General features: G+C 38.3%; 1 protein-coding gene across 5 annotated transcripts in view; it reads left to right on the plus strand.

Annotated features, from left to right (window-relative positions):
- Nucleotides 1-22917, plus strand: part of TENT2 (terminal nucleotidyltransferase 2) — a 45295-nt gene that overhangs the window by 10415 nt on the left and 11963 nt on the right. For all 5 annotated transcript variants that reach the window (XM_056324442.1, XM_056324445.1, XM_056324443.1 and 2 more), the window contains 5 exons: nt 5764-5833; nt 9473-9549; nt 12920-13048; nt 17093-17136; nt 21167-21303. In XM_056324442.1, coding sequence (XP_056180417.1) covers nt 5764-5833; nt 9473-9549; nt 12920-13048; nt 17093-17136; nt 21167-21303 — 457 coding nt within the window. The remainder of the gene's footprint in view (nt 1-5763; nt 5834-9472; nt 9550-12919; nt 13049-17092; nt 17137-21166; nt 21304-22917) is intronic.

The following is a 22917-nucleotide window of genomic DNA, read 5'->3' on the forward strand; positions in this document are numbered from 1 at the left end:
GGTTGTTGCCCAGTTATTTTAATTAAAGCTCACGTAAGTAAATACAGTTGCTGTCATCCATAATTTCAAAACAGCCTGTGGGTTGTTTTTGGTTGGGGACAGGGAGGGAGTTCCAGCAGGCTAGATTTCAGAAGCTAAGTCCTTCATACACTTTTTCTTCACCTCTGGAGAAGTCTTAGCAGTATGCATTTAAGTGGTGTCCTGTTGGTGCTCCTGTGTGTTTGTGGATTCAGGTTTATGTGCTTAGAAATGGCTGTTCGTTGTCAGCTCTAGATTGGCTACGAAGTTCTTTTTTAACAGAACTTGCACATAACTTAATGCAGTTTTTTAAGTTAATTCCTACCTTCTACTGTTTTCAGAAGTGAACTGCCACTTAATCATCAAGCGTGGGATCTACAAGTACATACATGTAAAGAAAAAGCCTACAGAAACTGTAATTCTTTTGAGATGTTACTTCAGCTTGAACCAGAGTTCTAGATTTACAACTTTTAAAAGGTTAGCAGTACATGTATGCTGCTGCTGTGCACAAGCAACTGTAAGATTTGTCTGTACCAAACTTCTTTATTAGTTGCAACTTAATTCCAACAGTATTCTGAATTTTACTGCATGGGCTTTTTAGCCACTTAAAAGGTATAAAGCTTCTTCTGATCATTATTTTTAAGTTTTTGCTGTCCCATTAATATGTATGATGCTATCCTGTACTCTTAAGGTAATCACAGAATGGTCAGGGTTGGAAAGGACCACTGGAGATCATCTAGTCCAACCCACTGCTAAAGCAGGTTCTTCTAGAGCAAGTTGCACAGACTTGCATCCAGGCAGATTTTGAATGTCTCCAGAGAAGGATACTCTGCAACCTCTCTGGGCAGCCTGTTACAGTGCTCTGTCACCCTCAAAGTAAAGAAGTTCTTCCTTATATTGAGACGGAACTTCCTCTATTGCAGTTCGTACCCGTTACCCCTTGTCCTGTTGCTGGGCGCTACTGAAAAGAGCCTGGCCCCAGCCTTTTGACACTCACCTTTAAGATATTTGTAGACAGTGGTAAGATCTGCTCTCAGTCTTCTCCAGGCTAAGCAGGCCCAGCTCCCTCAGCCTTTCCTTAGAAGTGAGATGCTCCATCCCCATCACCATCTTTGTGGCCCTCGCTGGACCCTCTCCAGTAGTTGTTCCCTGTCTCTCTTGAACTGGGAAGCTCACCACTGGCTCTAGCACTCCAGATGCAGCCTCACCAGAGCAGAGCAGAGGGGGAGGATCACCTCCCCGGACCTGCTGGCCATGCTCCTCCTGATCCCCCCAGGATCCCACTGGCCACCTTGGCCACCAGGGCACACTGCTGGCTCATGGGCACCTTGCTGTGCTCCAGCACTCCCAGGCCCTTCTCCGCAGAGCTGCCTTCCAGCAGGTCAGCCCCAGCCTGTGCTGGTGCGTGGGGTTGTCCCTCCCCAGGTGCAGGACCCTACACTTGCCTCTGCTGAACTTCATCAGGTTCCTCTCTGCCCAACTCTCCAGCCTGTCCAGGTCTCACTGAACGGCAGTGCAGCCTGCTGGGGTATCAGCCCCTGCTCCCAGCTCTGTATCATCAGCAACTTGCTGAGGGGACACTGTCCCTTCATCTGTGTCATTTATGAGTAAGTTGACCAGGACTGGTCCCAGTACTGACCCAGGGGCACACCGCTGGCTACAGGCCTCCGGCCAGACTGTGCTGCTGATCACAACCCCCTGAGCTCTGCCATCCATCCAGTTCTCAATCCACTTCACTGCCTGCTCATCTAACTTACTGAGCTTACCCATGAGGATGTTATGGGAGACAGTGTAAAAAGCTGTGCTGAGGTCAAGGTAGACAACACCCACTGCCCTTGCCTACCCAGCCCAGTCATTCCATCATAGAAGGCTATTAGGTTGGACAGGCACAGTTTCCTTTTGGTGAACCCACACTGACTGTTCCTGATGACCTTCCTTTCCTACACGTGCTTTGAGATGGCCTCCAGCGTGAGCTGTTCTCATCACCTTTCGAGGGATGGGGGTGAGGCTGACTGACCTGTAGTTTCCTGGGTCCTCCATCTCGCCCTTCTTGAAGACAGGAGCGACACTGGCTTTCCCCCAGCCCTTAGGTACCTCTCCTGTCCTCCATGACCTTTCAAAGATGATGGAGAGGGGCTTGGCATTAACATCTGCCAGCTCCCTTAGTGCTCAGGGGTGCATCCCATGGGGGCCCATGGATCTGTGGGTGTCAGGTTTGCTTAAGTGATCTCTGACATAGTCCTTTGACCAAGGGGAAGTCTTTCTTTCTCCGACTCCTTCTCCTGCCTCCAGGGTCTGGGATTCCTGAGGGCCGGCCTTGGCAGTGAAGACTGAAGCAAAGAAGACATTCAGTAACTGCCTTCTGTCTGTCCTTTGTCACCAGGGAACCCACCTCATTCAGCAGCGGGCGCATATTTTCCCTAGTCATCCTTTTCCTGCTGATGTGCTTGAAGAAGCCCTTCTTGTTGTCCTTGCTCTGCGCCACTCCCCCACCCCACCACCCCAATTTAATTCCAAATGGACCTTAGCCTTCCTCATTGCCTCCCTGCATGTTCCGACCACATTCCCTATATTCTTCCCAATCTTCTAAAATCTCAGAGCAGAGACTCTTCTATATTGTCATTCTGCATCTAGAGTACTGACTGAAATGAAGGTGTTCTTTTATTTTTGAACAGTCTAGTAAAGTAGGAAAAAGCTTCTGATACTTACTGGTTTTGTGTGACGTGTTAGTCTTAAAGGTATGTATTGGGTTTCTCCTGAAGTAGAGACCTGTAAGGTTAGCAGTATTGAAGAGAGTATAATTCAAACCACTGAGAGTAAACATCAAACTAATTACTTTCTTCAGATTTATTTAGGCAAGATTCATTTGAAAAACAGCTTAGCAGTACTTGGTTGACTGGTCTTTCCTATCTGACTAAATAACAAAAAGCTCATTTTCTCTTAGTTACACAAAGAGATGAAGTGGTGTTGAGACTAGGATATTGGAGTGGAATTTGCTAAGTGGTTTGTCTAGTGGGGAATGTGCAACACCTAGGACAGGCAAGGGAACGCAACTTAAATGAAGGATCTTGGGGGATGATGCTGGTGGGTGAGTGAATGCCTATCAACCATGAATTCATCCTGTGCCAGGCGGTACGCTCCTAGAATCTTCAGGACTCTGGATTCAAACATTGGTGTCAGCTAGTTTCTATAATATAACCCTATCGATGAGAGCAGTCTACTTGTGCAGGGTGCTAAAGATCTTTTTGTCATATACCATGCTTGGGATTAATATTTTGTACAATTGCTTAGTCTTATATAGTAAAAGAAAAGAGAGACTAAAGTTGCTTAATCTGAAATTCTGCATGAGTAGGTTATTTAGGAAACACTGCTTAGTCCTCTTTGAAGGGGTTATGTTCTTTTTTACTATAGCTGAAGTGGCAGTGTTTCTTTTTTCATAGATGTGCCCAAAACTGTGGAGCAGCTATGTGGAATTTTTTATGTGTATTTTGGTGTAGGCCCTCTGGTCATAGCTTCAAGGTCAGATAGTCAGCCTAGTAAGGCAGTTACTCAAACTGCATGTATTTCAGAATTCCAGATCCTATGTTTGTCATACATAACAAGGGAAGAAACAGTCAATCTAATGTACAATAGAGATTCTGCGAAGTGTTATTGGTATGAGCCAAGAAAAAGGGTACTAGCAGCAAGTTACTGTCTTCTAACATTGTCTTTGCTTTGTTTCACCGTGGGAAACAGATTGGAAATATGTTTTGTGATACTTTTTTTAAAATTATTTCTTAGCCAACTAATTTGGCACAAGCATCCATCAAGTGTTGGGAGGCATTTTCAGACAAGGATGTGTTTGGAAGTGGATTGCCACTAGAACGAGCTCAATTGACTACTGAAGGGCACTTGAGAAAGGTCATAGTGAGGAAAGTTGAATTGCTGTGGTATGCAGATAGATACACACTGTTGTCTACCATGTGCTAATGTGTTGGGTATCTTTGTCTTAAATTTGGTAGTGAACGGAAAGGAGGCAGGGAGCTGTACACGCTTTATAGCTCCATTTTAAGAATGTTATGGGAAGTTGAAGGAGGGGTGATTAGATGTGTCTGCAGGTGCACCTAGAAAGAGGAGACATTAGTTATATTAGACTGTACGCTCAATAAACATGGAGTTGTTAAGATTCTTCCATTAACATTAGGAAGTTAGTAAGATTATCTCTGGTTTTGAGTGCCAGTCTGTGTGTTGCTTAAGATAATACAACGCATCGTGCCAGTCTGTGTGTTGCTTAAGATAATACAATGCATTAAAATCCAGATAAAGGATTACCTTGTGTCAAATATAGGCATACCTAGACATAGGCCCGTATCTACCATCAAGCATAGCCATAAAACACTTCCAGGAAGTCTCAGAATAAAAAGAAAAATTTGTTTTAGTTTAATACTGCACAGTAAGTTTTACCAAACCTGAAGTTGTCATCTAGACACAATGGGGATGATACTGTGTAACCATGGTTGCTATCCAAACTGATAGAAATGCCTCTTAATTACACTCCCCCCCCCCCACCCCCCCAGAAAAAAAAAAGTGAAAATCAGCTTTTATTTAAGGTTATTTTTCATCAGTGTTACTTCTAGCTTTGTCATTTTATGCTAATTAGAGGTTAATTTATAGAAACAAGGGGAGTGTATCATGTTAGATATGGACCTAGACTGTGCAACAAATCTTGTGGTCCTAGATCAAGCAACAGAAGAAATCACTGAAATCATGCCTTTTGCCCAAATTTAAATTGTGTAACCTACGGGCTTTGCTTTTATTTGTCTTTTCCATTACTTTCTGGGGCACATTAAACATTCAGGGTTATGGACAACTATGAAATATAGCCCGAGGTACCATCAAGAATAAGGAAACAGCAGATAATGACTGATGCAACAGCGTTGGGGAGCTGAGTTGCAAAGGTGCGTTAGGTGGCAGTGTACGAGTCTGGCAGAGTTCAGTATGTTTGGGTTTGGATGGTCTGGCATTGAGCCTGTGTGTCTGTACTGTGTGGATAATCATCTGAGGTGCGATCCTGTGATTGTATACTTGTTGCATGTCCTAGCACCATTAAAGCAAAAGGCAGTTAAAGCTTATTCCATCTTTGCTGGAAAGTGTGTTCCTTTTTTCAGTAAAAATTCAATAGGAAACATGTTTCTTGGTATGTACTTTATCAGTCAAATATTTTTTCAAGGAAGCGTTAAGCATAATTGGTGCATAATGAATACATAGTTATGTTATTTTTTATCAATAAAATACATGATCTGTACTATTAAGCAAACGACACAATTAAAAAGCTTATCATATGCCTGTTGCTACAATGTAGCACTTGGCTTAAGTGTCTGGCCATCCTGGATAGATGTGTTCTTGCTCCCTTCTTTTTGAATCTTAAGTATCAGGATTTCTATTACAAGTGCTGCTTAGTGAAAACATTGTAGAACTGCATTCCTTATGTTCCAATTTATTGAATATACTTCTCACACAAAACTAATGCACTAATGTTTTTTTCTAATGTTTACTGCAGGGTGGGTTTTTTTTCACACGCTTTACTAGGTTGTATTTTTGCAGTTGCTGAGGGTTACTTAGTTTAGCACAACCCTTCTGAGAATATTTATGCTAAATTTAATAAGCTACTATTTGCTATGAATCACTCAATATGACTTCTTTAGGATCTTTCTTCAAGATCAGCATCTTACATGAAACTTAATTGCATAATTTTCTCCCTTCCAGCAAGCTACATTGAGCGACCTCAGCTGATTCGAGCAAAAGTGCCGATAGTGAAGTTCAGGGATAAAGTCAGGCAAGTATTCATTTCAACATCATTTTTTAGACTGGCACAGGAAAATACTCTATATAGGTACTGTCCGTATGCATAGTCCCACTGAAGTCATGCTTTGTTTATTTGTGTTGTACTATACTATTACAAATTTGTATGACTAGTGTGCAGTGGCAGTCAGCTTAGTTCCTTGATGGCCTGAAACACCTCATGTGGTTGAGATGCTGTTTAGTTTCTTTGATGTGAATTAGTAGCAGTACATCACATATTTCTGTGGGTTATTTGTAAATAGCACACTGCAGTTGATAAATCGTTCATGACAGAAGAACAAAGGTGGGAGGAAAACTGTTGTGAAACATAATTTTGGCTGTGCAAATATGACTATTGAGCTATTTAAAGACTAACTCACAGCATTTACACTATACAAACAACATTAAAACAAACTTTAGTTTCTTGTGATGACATTATTTTCTTGATTCAGAAGTTTTTGTTCATTTTAGAAGAATATATTCTGTCTTCTAGAAAGGTATTCTTTTTAAGGTAGTGGTATTGCATGTTCTGTTTATAGGTTTAGGTACTAATTTTGTGGCCTCTTTTTTAGAATGGGGAAGTAATTGGAGAGAAGTGCATGTGTTGTATGTTGTTCTGTCTTCATCATGAAGACATGAAAATGAGTAATCAAGAGGAATGTACTAGGACAGAGAGTAGTGCAGCTCTTACTGTGTGTGATAAAAGTATCTGACAGAGGAGAACGTTGTGTAAAGCACTCTGATTGGGAGTCTGAGTACAATGTTAAAACCTTCCGGTATCTATGGGCTTAGATTTTGTAAGACTTACATGTATCATCTTCATGTAATAATGTGATTTGACTGTTCTTTATTTTAGAACTTTGAACAACTGTCTTGTATCTAACTATATTACCCTGCCTATAGCTTCTAAAATTTTGCAACTCAGGCTCTGTATTTAAAAACAAATAAGCCAATTTCTCTGGCCTCTCTTCATAAAAGTGTATCACAATATGCTTTTATCACAGTGTACTTTTATCGGGGCAGAAATCCTGCTGTGATAAAACTGAATCTGTCGTGTTTACAGTTTGAACTAACAAATACTAATTTAAGCTTTTCTTGCATCTGAGATTATGTAACATTTGCTTTACACCAAATCCTGTATTTACTTCTGTATACTTGCCTACCTTTTAAAAATTTGAGTAATTTTTATCTAGTAACTTTCTCCTCTAACAGTACAAAAGGTTACTTCTCCCATACTTTCTGAAAGTATTAAAACTTGTCAAGGCAAAATTTGCATTATATGGCTCAGCTACATATAACAATGTTGTCTTTTCATAGATACTTAGAATGGTAAATTACTGGTACAAATATTGAATAAATTGTGGGATTATAGCAAGAATATTTTATCCCATTTTAAAAGCAGAAAATAAACTTTTAAAAGAAGCCTAAGTATGGAAGTGATTGTGTCAGAAGACTGAAGTCTTTTTATAGGCATTTATAGTCCATACTACAGTCACTTGCCAAAAGTAGTAAGTCACGATATTCATATACCTTACAGACAGGATTTAAAGAATTCTTTATTTCCTACTAAATCAAAGTACAATGTTCTTAGACTAGAAGCTGCCCATCACATTTTTCGGAGAAAAGAAGTGCTGTTCACCATTTGGTTTCCTGTGTTGTTTTTCTGGACAAGGGGGGCTGTAGGGAATGATGTGACTTTAGGTTGGGGATCTTTTTTTTTTTTTTTTTCTATTTCTATTTTATGTAACCTGTCACCTCCCCACATATTTTCTCTTTTTATTTAAGCATCTGTCTCTTTCCAGTCTCTGATTGGCCTCTGTCTTTTGTAGACTTATATATATACATATATGCACACTGATTCATTTTTTCACAGAGGTCTTGAAAAATGGATTGGATATTCTGTACTTGGGGCATTAAGCTTATTTTAGCAAAAACCAGAAGCTAAACGTCACAAGCTTCCTGTGGAAGCAAGTTTTTTTGATGCCCAGCTGCTGGGAGAAGATAGTAGAATTCAGTGGGTGGTATCTCTGCATCTCAATTCTAAGGTATTGCCAATGGTCCATATATACCTGAAAACTGCCATTTCCCACTTTGATTTGGTGAGTGAGAAAGCATTCAGTTTGTGGTTGTTGTCCTTTTACCTCTTAAAGGTGGGGGGTTTTTTGGGCTGTAACAATCAGAGAAGATCCATTGCACTTAAAGACTTAAATTTTTTTTTTCAGTCTTTCGCAGAAAATAATTCTGATGCTGGCTCTACTACCAGACAAGCTTTTTATTAATGAACAAGTTTCTGCACTACAGAGGATGCAAAAGGATCCTTTTCTGCCACATCTATGTGCAGTTGACCCTTTTCGTCTCCTTTAGTGCCTTTAGTAGAACTTGAGTCCCAACAGTACAAAACTTTTTTCACTTGCCATATTTGCAACTGCTATTAAATGTGCATATTAAAGTACAAAACTGCAATCGAACTTCCTTAATCAGCATCTGGTAAATAGTAATCTTGTCAGTTGGGGTTAACTGGAATTACATGTGCAGCCTGACTTATTTCTGTGTTGTATTTGCACATACAACTCACATTTTTACTGGTGTTTGTGCTTATTTTTACAACTGTCAAGCAGTAGCTCAGGCTTGTTTATTTCCTGTACTATTATGTACTGTGCTTTTGAAACATCTAAAAAGCCATGCTTGATATTAATTCTGGTTTAAAATTGTGTAGCATTTTTGATGCAAAGAATGTTTTAATGTAGTTAATGATGTCAAAAACTTTTTGTAGGCATCTAACGTGTTTTAGGCAGTTTAATGAATTCCAGGGCCATGTTCCCCTTACAATAATTCAAGACAATCTAAAAGAGTATTCAGGCAATCAAATGCTATGTGAATGAAACCTAGCTATATAAAATGGTAATAGTTGTATGTTGCAGATAGAGATAGCTACTTCTTTGCCAATAGTAGGCTGTTCTTGTTGTGCATTACAGTGTTGCTATAGCTTATTGACTATGACTTTATTACTGTTTCTGGAGTACTGTGAGTAGTTAAGCTCTGTATAGCATATGAAATTCAAACTTTGGAGTGGGGTGTGATACAAATAAAGCAGGTAGTGCTTGTTTGCCTTGTTTGCTGTTAATATTGTGAAACACATTAAAACTGTTGTATCACAAAATCTGCAATGTTTACTAATACACAGCTTTAATTTCAAAGTGCTTGCTGACCATCATTGCAGAAAAGAGTTTCTTAGCTTTTGACCTTTTCCAGTTCTCCTCAGTTCATTGGCATGATTTCCTAAACTAATACCTCAGAGAATTCTTCCTGGCATCAAAAGTTGTCCATAGGAAATCATGTAGTGCAAGTGGTTGGGAGAAAGATTTGTTAGATATATTAAGTTGTCCTAATGTCTAAATTTGGATCTACGTGTATTCTTTATATAAAACAACAATTACATTTTTATAATAATGGAACTCAAGTACTGTAAACAAAACCAGTATAGAAATCACAGCCTCAAAACACTATTTGAATGAAGTTTCTAGAGTATTATCTTAAAGTTACATTTCTCCACCTCTGTCACTAAGTGGGTAATAAATATTCTGAAATTGAGTATCATGATGCTTGATTCTTTTTGTTTTCTTCCCCCCGATAGCTGTGTGGAGTTTGACTTGAATGTAAATAATGTTGTAGGAATAAGAAATACATTCCTTATGAGAACCTATGCATACAGTAAGTTTTTTATGTACTTATTATTTCTATAAACTTTGGTTTTTTAATTTGTATTTTAGTATTGATAGATACATTGATAGAATATAGATATATTCGGTTGAATATATTTAGGTTACTACATATATGTATATAATTACCTAAATAGCTGCATCGGATAGTTTTAATATAAGTTCTTGTTGCGTATTCTAAATACATGGAGAAAACTGATATATTAGCTAGGTATGTCTTTAATTTAATATAATATTCAGAAGGTAACAAAGATTCTTCATATTGAGGTCCGCATATCTACTACAAGGTCTGCTTCAGTATTCTGCGGGTAACAAGATATTTATACTAAGGGTTATCTAGTGGTATAACTTGCAGCTTTTTATTACCTTACAGCCACTGATAGGATGTGTGGCTGATAGCTAGCTGTGTCTCTATGCTGTTACAGAGTCTTTACTTGGAAAATCCAAAATACTGCTTCAGGTGGTTTTTTTACTAACCCCAAAACAAAACTGGTTTATGTCTCCTCAGGAGTTCCATGTCAGGGAGAGATTGTGAAACACACTTCTGAAGGGGAAGTAGTAAAAACAGCAGTCTTAATGCTAAACTAAGTTTTTCTTACTTAGCATCACAATATCACTTGGCGGATAAATATCTAGGGAGTGGACTTCAGGCTAATTCTTCTAGGTGATCTGCATTTCTTCCTTGACCACCTTCTGCAGTTCTTGCTTACAGGAATTGCTTTCTATTTAGGGTAGGAAATTACCAGCAGAAGTTACTTTTAGTACTTATTAATATTTCAGACAGAATAGTTTCAGTGTTCTATATTCATGTTACTAGGAGAGTCTATATTTTTTCCTGGATCAGTTGGTTAACTGTGATTTCTTCATACATCCAGGAAGGAGTATGCCTGGAGAAGGATTTCCTTCCAAGCTTAAAAAGGTTAGGCAGATAATCTTTGTTGTTCCTGGCTACAGGTGAGAAATCACTTCACCAAGTCTAATGTTGATATAGTTGTTCCCAGCTTCTGCCACAGATTTTCTTTATTCCTCTCAGCAAATCGCTGTAGAGGGCAGATGAGAGTCCAGATGTGAAAAGAACAGTGGAAGCAGTCCTGGTATCTCACCTTTTCCTCTGCTCTGCCTTGGTGCCCACTTTTATAAGGCCAGCAAAATTAACTTTTTGTCTCCTGATGAAGGATAAATATTGTTATTTTCTTGAGGTTGAGTAAGTGAGTAGCTGAGGGAGACCTGTGATTGAAAAGTTTATCTCCTCAGTGTGCTAGACCTTCCTAAATGGACAAGTAGTATCAAGCATGGTGTGTGGTGCACCTTTGGACTGGAAAACTCTCAGGTAACATAAGACAAACTGAAGTAGATGGAAACATTGTATCACACGATCTCTTTGCAAGCCTTATAAGTCATATCAACCGGGGTGGGTAGCCTTAAAAATACTAGCCTGCCCACGAAAATTTGTGGCTGAAGGGCTTCACTCTGCATGGGGGAAAAAAAAAAGATCAGATTACCTCTCATGGAAGATGTATGAGTCTCTGTTTCATTAGGACAAATCAGATGCTCAGGCAAACAAAGGACTAGTTATCTTGGTTTTTTTTTTAACCATGTTCACTAAAACTCATAAATATTTCTGTGAGTGCTCTTCTATCTTTATTGAAATCAGCACTTCTATATTGGTGTATAGGCACTGTAGAAAAAATCAAAGATGATATGGCAAAGTGAAGCAGAATGTCCACAGAAAATGTAGGTAGATGAAGCAGAGCTAGAAACTGAAGTCTGTGCTGTTGTGTTATCAGTTGTTTGCCTAAGGAGGCATGTCTGCAATTAAATCAGTTCATGGTAGATATTTTTCAATTAGTGGAAGCTGGACCTTTAAGCTTGGAGGAAATGACATTACTGAGCACTTTCTTGAGAGGGTAGCTTGTTTACTGTTGAACTCAACAGGCACTAGCAGACAGAAAATCTTGGGTAGCTTGTTTACTGTTGAACTCAAGAGGCACTAACAGACAGAAAATCTTATCTCAGAATGTCAACTAAAAAGAAATCCTTTCTATTGTAACACAGACACACAAGGGTCCCATTTGGAATTTGAGCCTATTTGCATTGTTCTTTCATGGAAAAATCTTTTAGTTAACACATATTCATATGATGTCTGTACAGTAATTTTTCTACATCTTGCACTATTAATAGTTCCATTTTTTTAATTCAACTACTGGTGAATGATGTCGGGAATGAGGTGACTGATGGTAAGGAGTTTTGTTCTGTCTAAGAGGTCTTCCAGATCTAAGACATTCAGTCTGAGAAGAGTACCACTTACGGAGCATGTGTGCTGAACCACTGTGAACAGGTTGTGTGAATATCATGTGCTTGATACAACTTACAGAGTAACAGAGAGCACCTCAGCTTGCTGTTGTAGGATGTCTGTTGTCTTGGATGAAGTGATTACGTATTGATATAATCCTGTCCTGATGTGCAGTATACAAAATTCTGCACAGTGATGTCAGTTTAGAAATTACACTCCAGAACAAATAAGGCTTTGTAAGGCCACCATAAGAGATTTGACTTGAGCCGATGATCTGCTTCCACATATCTGCAAATAAAAAACTACTCTGCAAGGTCCCTAGGTGGTGATGGTGAGTGACATCTCTACAACAGATCACTACCTTAATTAGAAGGCTATCTATGTTCCCCAGAAATTCAGAAGATCATACCTGGCATACAACTGTATTTATGTCTTTCCTAATGAAAAGAATATGTCTTGATTTAATGAATTATTGTATCTAACATCTCATCTACACAAAAAGCTACTGAGGACAAGGCAAACTTAAAATAATTTGCCCTGCATACATTTGTATGCAGGGGTTACTGCTTTCATGGATCTTCAGGAAAAGTTAAGAATGAGCTCTGTGTTGTCCAACCAGGAAAATTCTTTTTCTTGCTGTCAAAGTTTATATAATGTAAATAAATAAATTTTTAAATCATGTGTGGTCTGTCCTGGCAGCAAGTTAATTCAAGGAAAATTAGTACAATGAACTGGAGAGAACTTAAAAGTAGAGTGTGACACTGCTGCATTGACTGATGCATCCAGTTTTGTCTTACCTGCAGGTTACTTGGCATACCCCTTGTAGTGTGTCTGTGGATCTTACTACTCAAAAGACTTTTCAAATGCAAATATTTTTTTCTGATTTTTATAAAATGGATAGAGTTGTATCTATCTACTTCATGTTGTAGAGTAAGTAAATCTTATAAAATGATTGTAAAAGGTAACTTTAAAATACAAGAGTATCATGTTGATCAGGTAGGAACAAATGTTGATTGATTGCTGTCTAGTTAAATGAGCTTTTTTTGAGATGTATTTATTTTATTTGCAGTTGAGAATCGAGTTCGTCCATTAGTACTTGCTGTTAAGAAGTGGGCGAGTTGCAATGACATAAATGATGCCAGTCGTGGTACTTTAAGCAGCTATAGTCTTGTATTGATGGTTTTGCACTATTTACAGAGTAAGTATATTTTTTACATATTGTAAGTGTCCCTTTTAAGTTCATATTTGTGTTGTTTTCCTCTTTAATGAAATTAAACACCAGCAGGAGTCATTTTCCAAACAGAAAAATCTGAAAGCAAAGTGGGTTTACTCCATTTCCTTACTGCTGCATTTTTCTTTAACAAGTGCACCTCTTCTATAGAGGCAGAGTTACCAGCTTCAAAAAGATGAAAAACCAAAAAAACCACAAAAACGCAAAACCCAAAAAAACCCCACCAAAAAACCAAAACAGTGTACTCGCAGGACACTGTGTAACTATAAAACAAACTCAAGCCCTAGCTAACAAAAATCTGTCTGTTAACAAAGAGAAAGACCTGAACGTAATATTCTCAGTGGGGTTTGGGGGGGATTTTGTTGGGGTTTTTATTTGTTTGTTTTTTTCATTTGGGAACTTACAAGAAAATTCAAAGGGACAACAAATGCTATGGAGTTATTTTTCTGTCTCCTGATAAGCAAAGGCCTGAACACAGGGGACATACACAAGAGTGCACTACCATGTGGTTAGATTTTTCCACTGATTACTGTCTTCTGTAAGGTGACAGATATCAAAGACCATTAATAGTTGGGATATTTGACGGCCAGTGGCAGTATCTTTCCTTGTGATTTCAATATATTGAAACGGTGAACATCTGTATGGAGCTGGAGAGTTTTACCTGAGAAACTAAGGGTCCCTGTTGAGAGTTCAAGAAACCCATGCAGTCCAGAAATGTTTTCAAGGAATGGAATGAAATTACCTTATCCCCCTATTTCTTTCATTACAGGAAATTAATGTTTGTGATTTTTGTAGTTTGTAGTTCATGCTTAAGGCTAAAGGAATCGTTTAAGAAATCATTTAGCTCAGTATGCATTTCTTCATTGTTTATTGGGAGATAAGTGGCTTCAGAAAGGAACACAAGGGATCTTTGAAGTGTACATCTTGTGGAGTGACATGCCTGTAGAAGTATTTTCTTAACTCCTGTCAGTTCACGTATAGACTGTGTATTTTGCTGCCTGTATTTGTTCTGTGTGTCTGAATTTTTTTGTAACAAGCTGATTACTCTTGTTCATCTTATTTTAATGACAACTGGTTCTTAACATTTTATGATCATAGCTGTGGATAAATTGAGTAGTCTCTCATTTTAAAATTTTCCTCTTTGTCAGTTTACATAGGTTTTAATTTTTTATTTTTTAAATTGGGTAGACACAATATTTAGCTCCTGACAGCTTGTTTGGCCTAGAATATAGACAGTTGCTGTAGAGTGCATAGCCAACTATTTATTGGTTTCAGAATTGTGCTACACCCACTCCGTGCAGTGGTGGAAAGTTTTTTATGATAGTTGACTCAAGCTGGTGGCTTGCTTTCAGCCAAACAGTGTGTGTAGTAGATGACCTAGGAGGGCATTTTGTGTGTTTGGGATCCCATTGGCTGAATTACTTCTGAATTATTTTGTGCTCATACTGTGTGCTTGTTACTGTACCAGTCATGAGGACAGTAGGACAACCTACAAGATCCAGCAACACTAGGCTTTTTTGTCTACATCTGCTGTGGTGGAATTAGATAGATTTTTTTGTTTCTATGGAAAGAAAAGAAAATGTGGCCAAGTCTGTTGTCACAGGTCTGAAACCACACTGGAGGTGACTGAGTACTTCAGTGTAGGCCCTTAATATACACCAAGGGTGGGGAGTGGGAATCAATCAAACAAAAAATGTTGATTTGGAGATGAAATTACAATGGTCTTAAAGACACCAAAATGATTATTAGATACAAGATGTAAATTTTGAGTACTACTGGATGTGAAGATTGCTATACAAAGGTGAAGCACAAGATGAGGAGAAAAAGTATCTTTACATGGTCTACCAATTAGTGACCATCCTAACAGTGACTTGATAAGCATTTGATAGTTAGTGTTACACTTTCAATGGAAACAGACCTTTTCACTTGTAAATTTATTCTCCAAATTATTTTCCCTGTATTTCACAGTTACTCTAGAGACTTGTATTTCATGCTGTGTGCAGTCATGGATAGCCAATTACTGAGCTGTGCATAAATGTAACATACAAAAGGGAAGACAGTAGGAGTTACAAGGAAGTATAAAGGTGTAGGCTTGACAGAATGTTAACAGTGCAACAAGCATGAGGGCATTAGCTGTAGTTATCTGTGTCAGCTGCAACAGCTGTCTAGGGAAGGGGAAGAAAGTTCAAATAATCCTTTTCAGAACTACGATCAGTCAGCTGTCTGGGAGGGATCAGCACTCTGCAAACCAAACAGGAGCCTTTAACCTGTGTTTCATCAGCCTTTTCTACTAAAAAAGGCTGAATTGTGGTGCTGGACATGTATCTAGCACCAGCTGTTTAGATTCTGATCTTTCATTCATGCAGATTTTAAGTTGTGGGTTTTTTTGCTTCCCCATTTCTGCTACATGCATGTGATGCTACTGAAAGTAGCTTGTGTCCTACCTAGTCACAGAATTTCTAATAGAGCTTTTGTTCATCTTACTGTGGAGGGAAAAAAAATAAAGTAGTGTCACTGTCTTCACTAGGGAAGTTTCTTTCCTTTACTAGTTAATACATTTCCATATTCTTATACTCATGTGGATGTCTTTGGAGCTAAGGTTAGTGTGGCTTGAGTTTACTTTGTAGATACATCAGTGTCTTGTACATAAACTTTCCTCTACGTAGCAGGTCTGACTGTCTCGTACAGTTAGAAAAGGAAAACTCATGTGGTAAATTCTAGTGATAAGTGGTAACTTTTCCTCTTAACTCCATCCTCTTAATATAGCATACAGACCCAGATAAAATATCTTGATTGCTTGTATTGCTCAGATTTTGTTGCCTTTTATTTTTGTGTGGCAGAGAACTGGAAATTGTCCAAGATGCAGAAATGAGATGCTCTTGCGTATTTCTAAACACCCACAAAAAAATATTATTGAAGCAGCTGTGATCATATTCTTAGCAGTCCTGCTAGTTAATACAGTATATACTCTTTGAAGATAACCCAAGCACATTCTGAGAATTCTGCTGTTCTGATTCCTAGTCTGTATGGAAAATGGATTCTATAACATCTCTTCTCATGTGAGGCCTTTTCAGAAGGGTGAATTAAATCCCAAGTCCAAGTCTTGTGTGCTGAACTTAATTACCATTTTCCCTAGTGAATTATGTAGGCCAGTTGTTTAAAAAAATATATATGTGCTGAAGACATGGCATTAAAGCTTTAGTATGAGAAGTGCTCTAACAGTTCGGTAGCTTCTCTGAGGCTTGAGTGGGATGTAAATGCTTCAGAATGTTTTTGCTATCTGTAGGACCACCTGATCTGGCAGATAAGTTTTTTCCCCTGTTGTTTTTATTGTGCAATAGATGGTCTCCCCATCCATGTCATAAAAGTTACAGTTGTTTAGTTAATTTTGTGTTTGTTGGTGTCACTGGTTTGCATAATCTGTATAACATGTTTGCTGTTCAGTAGACCAGCTAACAGCATTATACTGTATTTATGTATTTTGTTGGGATTTTGCTAGCAATGCCTGCTAAGTGTTTTGAGCATTTTATCTTTAGGTTACTTTTGGAGAGATGGTATGTAAGACATTGCAGATGAAGAATGTGTACTTTTGCAGTATCTGGAGACTTCCTATGCTGTGATAGAATCATATTGTATTGGGGGGGGCGGGCAGGGGGAGGGATTTTTTTTCCTTTAGGGAATCTAGATTAGTTTCTTATAGCAGTGAATTTGTGAATTTTAAAAGTGAAGTCATACCCAGCTGCTGTAGCATTTTTCATGACTTCTGCAAATAGCAGTATCTTAGTAACAGCTTCCCTTAGCCTTCTGTTAACTCCTTATGCTACTACAATACTAAATATAGTAATAGAAAGATCTGCTGAATAAATCTTATGTTACAAAATGCATGAAAACAGAGTTGTCGATAGATGTCTTTAAGTTGGAATTTCAGTCCAGCCCTTCGGTGTAGCTGATGTGATACTGTTTACTGTGAATTACATGAGTCACAGCAACTTTGAACTTTTTTTTTTATAGCTCTACCTGAACCCATCCTTCCATCCCTCCAAAAAAATTACCCAGTAAGTGTTTCTTGCAAATTTACTACATCATATATGTGTATGAAGCTGCTTATCTAAAAATATATTAATTCTTACATATCTCTAATGGATTAAGTTAAACACAGCCTGTAAGCCTGGTCATTGATACACTAAACGTAAGTGTGAAAAAGGTTATTCGCTGCTTTTGATAATTTCTTTAGTGAAAGTGGTCTGTTACATATAAGAAGATTTCCCATGCAGTCGGAAACAAGTGGTTATGAGAGCTGCTGACCTAATTCTCTTTACACTATACTGAAAATACTACTGTGCCATCTGTAACTTTCTGATTCTTATTTCTTAATGTATTAAGTAGTGCTTTTTCCATCCCACTGTAGTGTTTCAGAATTCCATACCTTCCTACAGCTGTTGGGTTACCTGGTGTCTTTGGGTGCAGAGAATGAATGATACACACTTACTAAGGAGAGACTTCTGAGATGTGACAAAATGGGGCTTCAGTCCAGCAAGAAAACACCTTTAGGGGACTTTGCTGTAATGTCCAGATCATACTTAGCTGGTTTCCAGAGAACTCTGAAGTCAGTATGCTTTGATCCTCTGCAGCATTAGAGCTATAATTGGTGACTTAATCTAAGGAACGTTACCTAGAAATAAAAGCTACTCTTCTAAATATTGTCTGGGGACAAGAGGGCCATGGCTGAGTAGTTCCATGCTGCAACTTATTTGCAGAAATTCTCAATTCCTTCCTCCTTACCTCTCATCTCACCTGTCACTTTTTAAATTTTTCTTTATTCATGGTTGCCACAGTTTGGTGTCCCTGTATCTATGTATGGGTTTTTACTGTTGCTGATAATTGTGCTGAGGTAGAATTGGAAAGCCATTCTTTCTTTTGCAAGTATTTCCTATAGCTGGAATGGGAATACTGGATGACACTGTACAGCAGGGAGAAGATGCTGTGGTGTCAGCCATTTTGGGTAATTAGGATAATTGAGATGCAGAAGAAAGCTTTGAGCAATAGTACACTGGAGTTTTATTTCTATTTTGTAAACCTGCTTAGGCATACCTGTGTTAAATATTTATGGTCTTTATTTTCCTCTGATTTTTTTAATGTACTGTGTACCTGCTATTTTTTTTCATTATTGGTGCTTAAAAGCATTTGAAGCTGTTCTTCATTTCTTGTACACAATTTTGTTTGATGGGGTTTTTGAATTGCTAAATTTAGTAATTATGTTTGCTTAAAGCTCATATGCTGTAGTGTTTTAAGTTCTGCGTAGCATGTAATTTAAAGAAAACTAAGATTTGGTAGCTTTCGACTCCTTTGTAATAATAATGCAAACATTTATGTTTGTAGTGTTTGAACTATGTGATGGTCTTCAGAGCACTACAGAAATATTAATGGAGTAGAGGAAAAGTGTACAATACCATAAGCTGAATAATCTGATTAATTTGTACTAAATGCAAGGTTTTATTTTGTAAAAGTGGTAAATCGCTTGCAAGTTCCTGTTTCTAGAACACTGCTGTAAGGATAGCATTTTTTACCGTGTTTAAAGGTAGGGTTTTTTGTTGTTGATGTTACCTTGCCTTTGGAGGATGGACTAAATACTATAGGATTGCTAATAAAATATAGTTTTATATATGCTTACTATAAAATTTAATCAAAACTATGGATTAAATTTTTTTAAAAGCTAGAGATTTGCAAATATATTTTTGGTCTACTGTCTCCATCAAGAGTATAATTGTTGAAGAGTTGTGGAAGTTACAATTTCTGAATACTGATATTGCAAGGAAATTTAAAACGAGAAATATACCCAAAGAATTCTGGTCTTGTAGCTTGCAGTAATAATTACAAAGCATAGGCAAATGTCAGTATCCAAAACACCCATACGTTTCTCATGTGGTTTTAGCTGGTCAAAGCTGTGTCCGCATAAATGCTGCTTCTCCCCTTCATAAACAAAGCACCCTGTCACAGCACTCTCCAAACTACCCAGCTGCAACAAGGTCTTTTACAATCTCATACCAACATACTCTTCATGCTGGTCCCTCTGCTGCCTTCTCCTAGTCTCTCCTCTTCCAGGGCATGTTCACTCTTACCTCTGCTTCCTCCTCTCTCCCTTCCTCGGCTGCTCCCTCTTCACTGGCTGCCCAACCCCTTAACAGAACCAGCCACAGCTGCACCTTGTGTACATCAGCCAACCCACCGACCCTGAAGCCAACCCACAGCTGTATATTATCAATGCTAATTAACCCAGCTACATTGCTCTACAGCACCCTACCTACAATTTTTCAAAATTAAATCTGCAGCTTTCTCTGCAGCCTGAAAATACTTCTGTGCTTTGAAGGAAACTGCTTGTTTGAATTTGTAGGTGCCATGTAAAAGAGGCATGCTTCCCATGAGCGAGAAACAAAAGGCAGATTCTGTGACTCAGTATATCTGTACTGCAGATGTGAAGTCAGCAGCCCTTGTTATCGTTCCTTCCCCTCCTCGTCGTGTTTGTTTCCTCATGAGCTATTATACTGTTAATACTCAGTTCATTTGTTGTGACTCTTCCGCAGTTTTCTGTGGGAGTGGTCAAGTCATGACTTTAACTCTAGTACCTTTCTGATTAACTTTAGGGTTAAAGCTGTGCATACTGTATAACAGGAATAACCATTCCCTTTTTAGATCTTCATATGCTGCATGTCTGCTTCTTATGTCTGTCTCCATGCTTTTGATGTGTTCTGTTGGATTGTAAGCTGTTAAATTCTGAGCTCTACTAACTATAATAATATTTTATATGCAAAGTTGTATCATGTAAGAGAAAGACTTGGAATTTTTCATAGCTGGAAGAATTGTCTTTTTTTCCTAGGAGGTATTGTGAAAGGCTCCAGGAAGTTTTGCTAGAGTTGACAAAAGAGGATGGGAGTACCAAACTTTGAAGTCCTACTGGTTTGATTGCTAACGATACTTTTCTCAGAGGAAGCATGCCAGCTGTGAACATGGAAATAATATTACAGTGTATAGTGCTTCCACTGGTATTCTAGTACTATAAAGTTTGAGTCATGCCTGACACTACTCTTTAAAATAACAAAAGAATGGAAGGGGAGATACAGTAATGATTGAATACATTTCTAAATTTACGTAGATATCATTCATTATGTGAATGTAAAGCTTGCTCTTGTGTATCTTGTGTATTTTAAGGAAATTGAACCCAACATTGCTGTAAGATGTAGTATCACAATATTATCTGCTTTTAAAAATTGTCTCTCTAGCAAAAGAAGATATGTTCTCCATGTACCCCAGTCTCTCAGAAGAACCTAAAGAATTTAGAACCATGTTAATTTAATCTTGTATAGATTCCTTTTCTTCAGCTGGCAGCAGCGCAGTAGTGACTTTTGTTTACAGCAGACCTGACTTTCTCCTCCCCGCCCCACCTCTTGAAGAAAACCATACTTCAGCTTAAGTGTTGTGTTCTGTGTATTTAGGTTTTTTGTATGACTTTTTTTTTACGCTTTCAGATAGGCTGTCTAGAGGAGGTGCTGCTGCAGTCTTTGAACTCATTATGTGGGAGGGTGCAGGTTCATATTAGAGGCAGTGGGTTTCATATGTAATTTTAACTCTGTGCTGTGGGAAATACAAGTCAGGCCTTCCTTTTGGGTTGTTTCTATACCAGTTATGAAAACTTGGGGGTAGGTGCATTAGATTGAGCTACCCTATCAGTTCAACTGCAGCCAGCTCAGTGCAGGTTACCTTACTCAATTTCTGCTCATGTGGTTTTACTAGCATGTAAATGCAAGTCCAGTTCAGCGGTTCTCCCTTCTTAAAATTCTTGAGCAAGCAGAAGGCAAGAGATGGTCTCGGACACTCCTGTGCAAGGTAGTTCTACTTGAGTTCAGGGGGAGTTACCTAGTATCCAACAGAGGAGCACAGGAGAAATAGTCCTTTGCTGGTAAGCTGTCCTTGAACTTCTAATAAGCAAATGACAGGCAGCTTTCTTATTGTGAAAAATACATGCACCTAGATTAAGGCTCTGTGTGTGTGTCTATATATATATAAGCTCTCGTGATTTTATTTTGACAGGAATCTTTTGATCCTGCTATGCAGTTGGATCTTGTTCATGAAGCTCCACGTACCATTCCTCCTTACCAGTCAGAAAATGTATCAAGCCTTGGGGATTTGCTAGTAGGCTTCTTCAAATATTATGCTACAGAATTCGAGTAAGTAATAAACTCGTCTTAGTGTTTTAGAACATGCAAAACTTTAATTCCTTCTGTTCAATATACCAACACTTTATAACTGTTAAAGAGAAAGAATAGCAGTAATGCAGGAGTGGTAGCTGATGGAGAGCCAAATAGGTGAAAAGACTGAAGGACAGCAGGAATGCTGACAAAAGAGTGTCTGACATCTTTTGCTTAGCCAAGCATCCTATCCTATAAAATAGCTGCCTGAAGTTAGAGAGCTTTGTGCTTTAAAAATAGATGGATTTTGCTGTATTATGCTGCCTATCCGTGTGTGAGAAAGATCCGTTCTTTTTAGTTGTTAACATGTAGATCATGACATGAATTATTTGGACCTCAATAGCTGCGCTTATCTTTGTCACCCTGAGTCAATGGAGATAACTAACCAAGTGGCTCCATACTTTGACTATAATATACATCAATATAGGCCACACTAGTCAAGAATTCTGCCATAGGTAGTTGGTTTGCTAGAATCTGAATTTAATTTTGACATCTGAACTGTTTTGTAGAATAGAAGAAGTTAAAGTTGTGAGGGCATCTGAGAAAGTTGTAGATTACAAATATATTGCTAACTTGTCACTTGAGAATTTCGTTTATAAAGTGCTTGTCCATGTAAAATATCAAATGGTTGTATTTCAAAAAGAGATCTTCTAAAGGACTTGTTTCTGAGGCAGTTGGTTCATACATGTTGCTGTCCTGTGTATGTGTATCATATCCATTTCCTGAAAGGATAACAAAATGTGTAACCACTGGATACTCATTATAATTTTGAACTGTTATTTTCGAAGTAGATATATTTTCGAAGTATATCCTTGATAGAAAAACATTGCTGGGGTGTGCACTATATGTGGAATATGTAAGCTAAATCCATATGGCTTGTGGCAATTCATGAACTAATTGCACTTTGTGCATGGTTAAGCCTCATTCTGAGAAATTTTCACATAAAGGATTTTCTTCAATGATCTCTGCATGCTGCGATGGAGGGACAGGGCGCAGCCTGATGCAAGCAAATGTCGTTTTATTGTACAGAAACACGAGTTTATATACACTTTCAGAAGCTGCGTGTTTTAAACAGATTGGTTCTTTTAAGCTAAGCATTGCATACTAGGCAATCCCCAATTGGTGGTTAACTACCATTAATTAACAGCAAGGTGTTACCTTTGGTGCCTTCCGTCCCCCACTCGCCTATGCTCTCTCAGCGTGACTCATCATGTTAATTGTTTTGTCTATACGAGCTCCAGCACATTCCCCTCAGCTAACTGATTGCCACGCATGGTCCTAATTTCCAGCCCGCTTCTGCATCTGCAGTTAAAGGAATGGTCTTTTGCTCTAAAAGTTTCTCCTGAGTACCTGTCTTCATCTGGTAAGGTGTTGTTTGCTAAGAAGATAAATTAGAAGATACCCTAATTAGAAGATATTTGAGGATATCCTCAAATTTCTAATTTATGTGGGTCCTTTTCTACTTGTCTGTACAATGAGCTGTTATTTGCTTTCATGTATAAGGTTATCTTTTTAAGGAAGTGAAACTAGATTTCTAGTTTGCCTGTGCAAGCTAGCAGAGAAGGTCTTGTCCAAATGCAGGTAGAATACCTA

Source organism: Falco biarmicus, chromosome Z (genome assembly GCF_023638135.1).
Source record: "Falco biarmicus isolate bFalBia1 chromosome Z, bFalBia1.pri, whole genome shotgun sequence".
Lineage (NCBI taxonomy): Eukaryota > Metazoa > Chordata > Aves > Falconiformes > Falconidae > Falco > Falco biarmicus.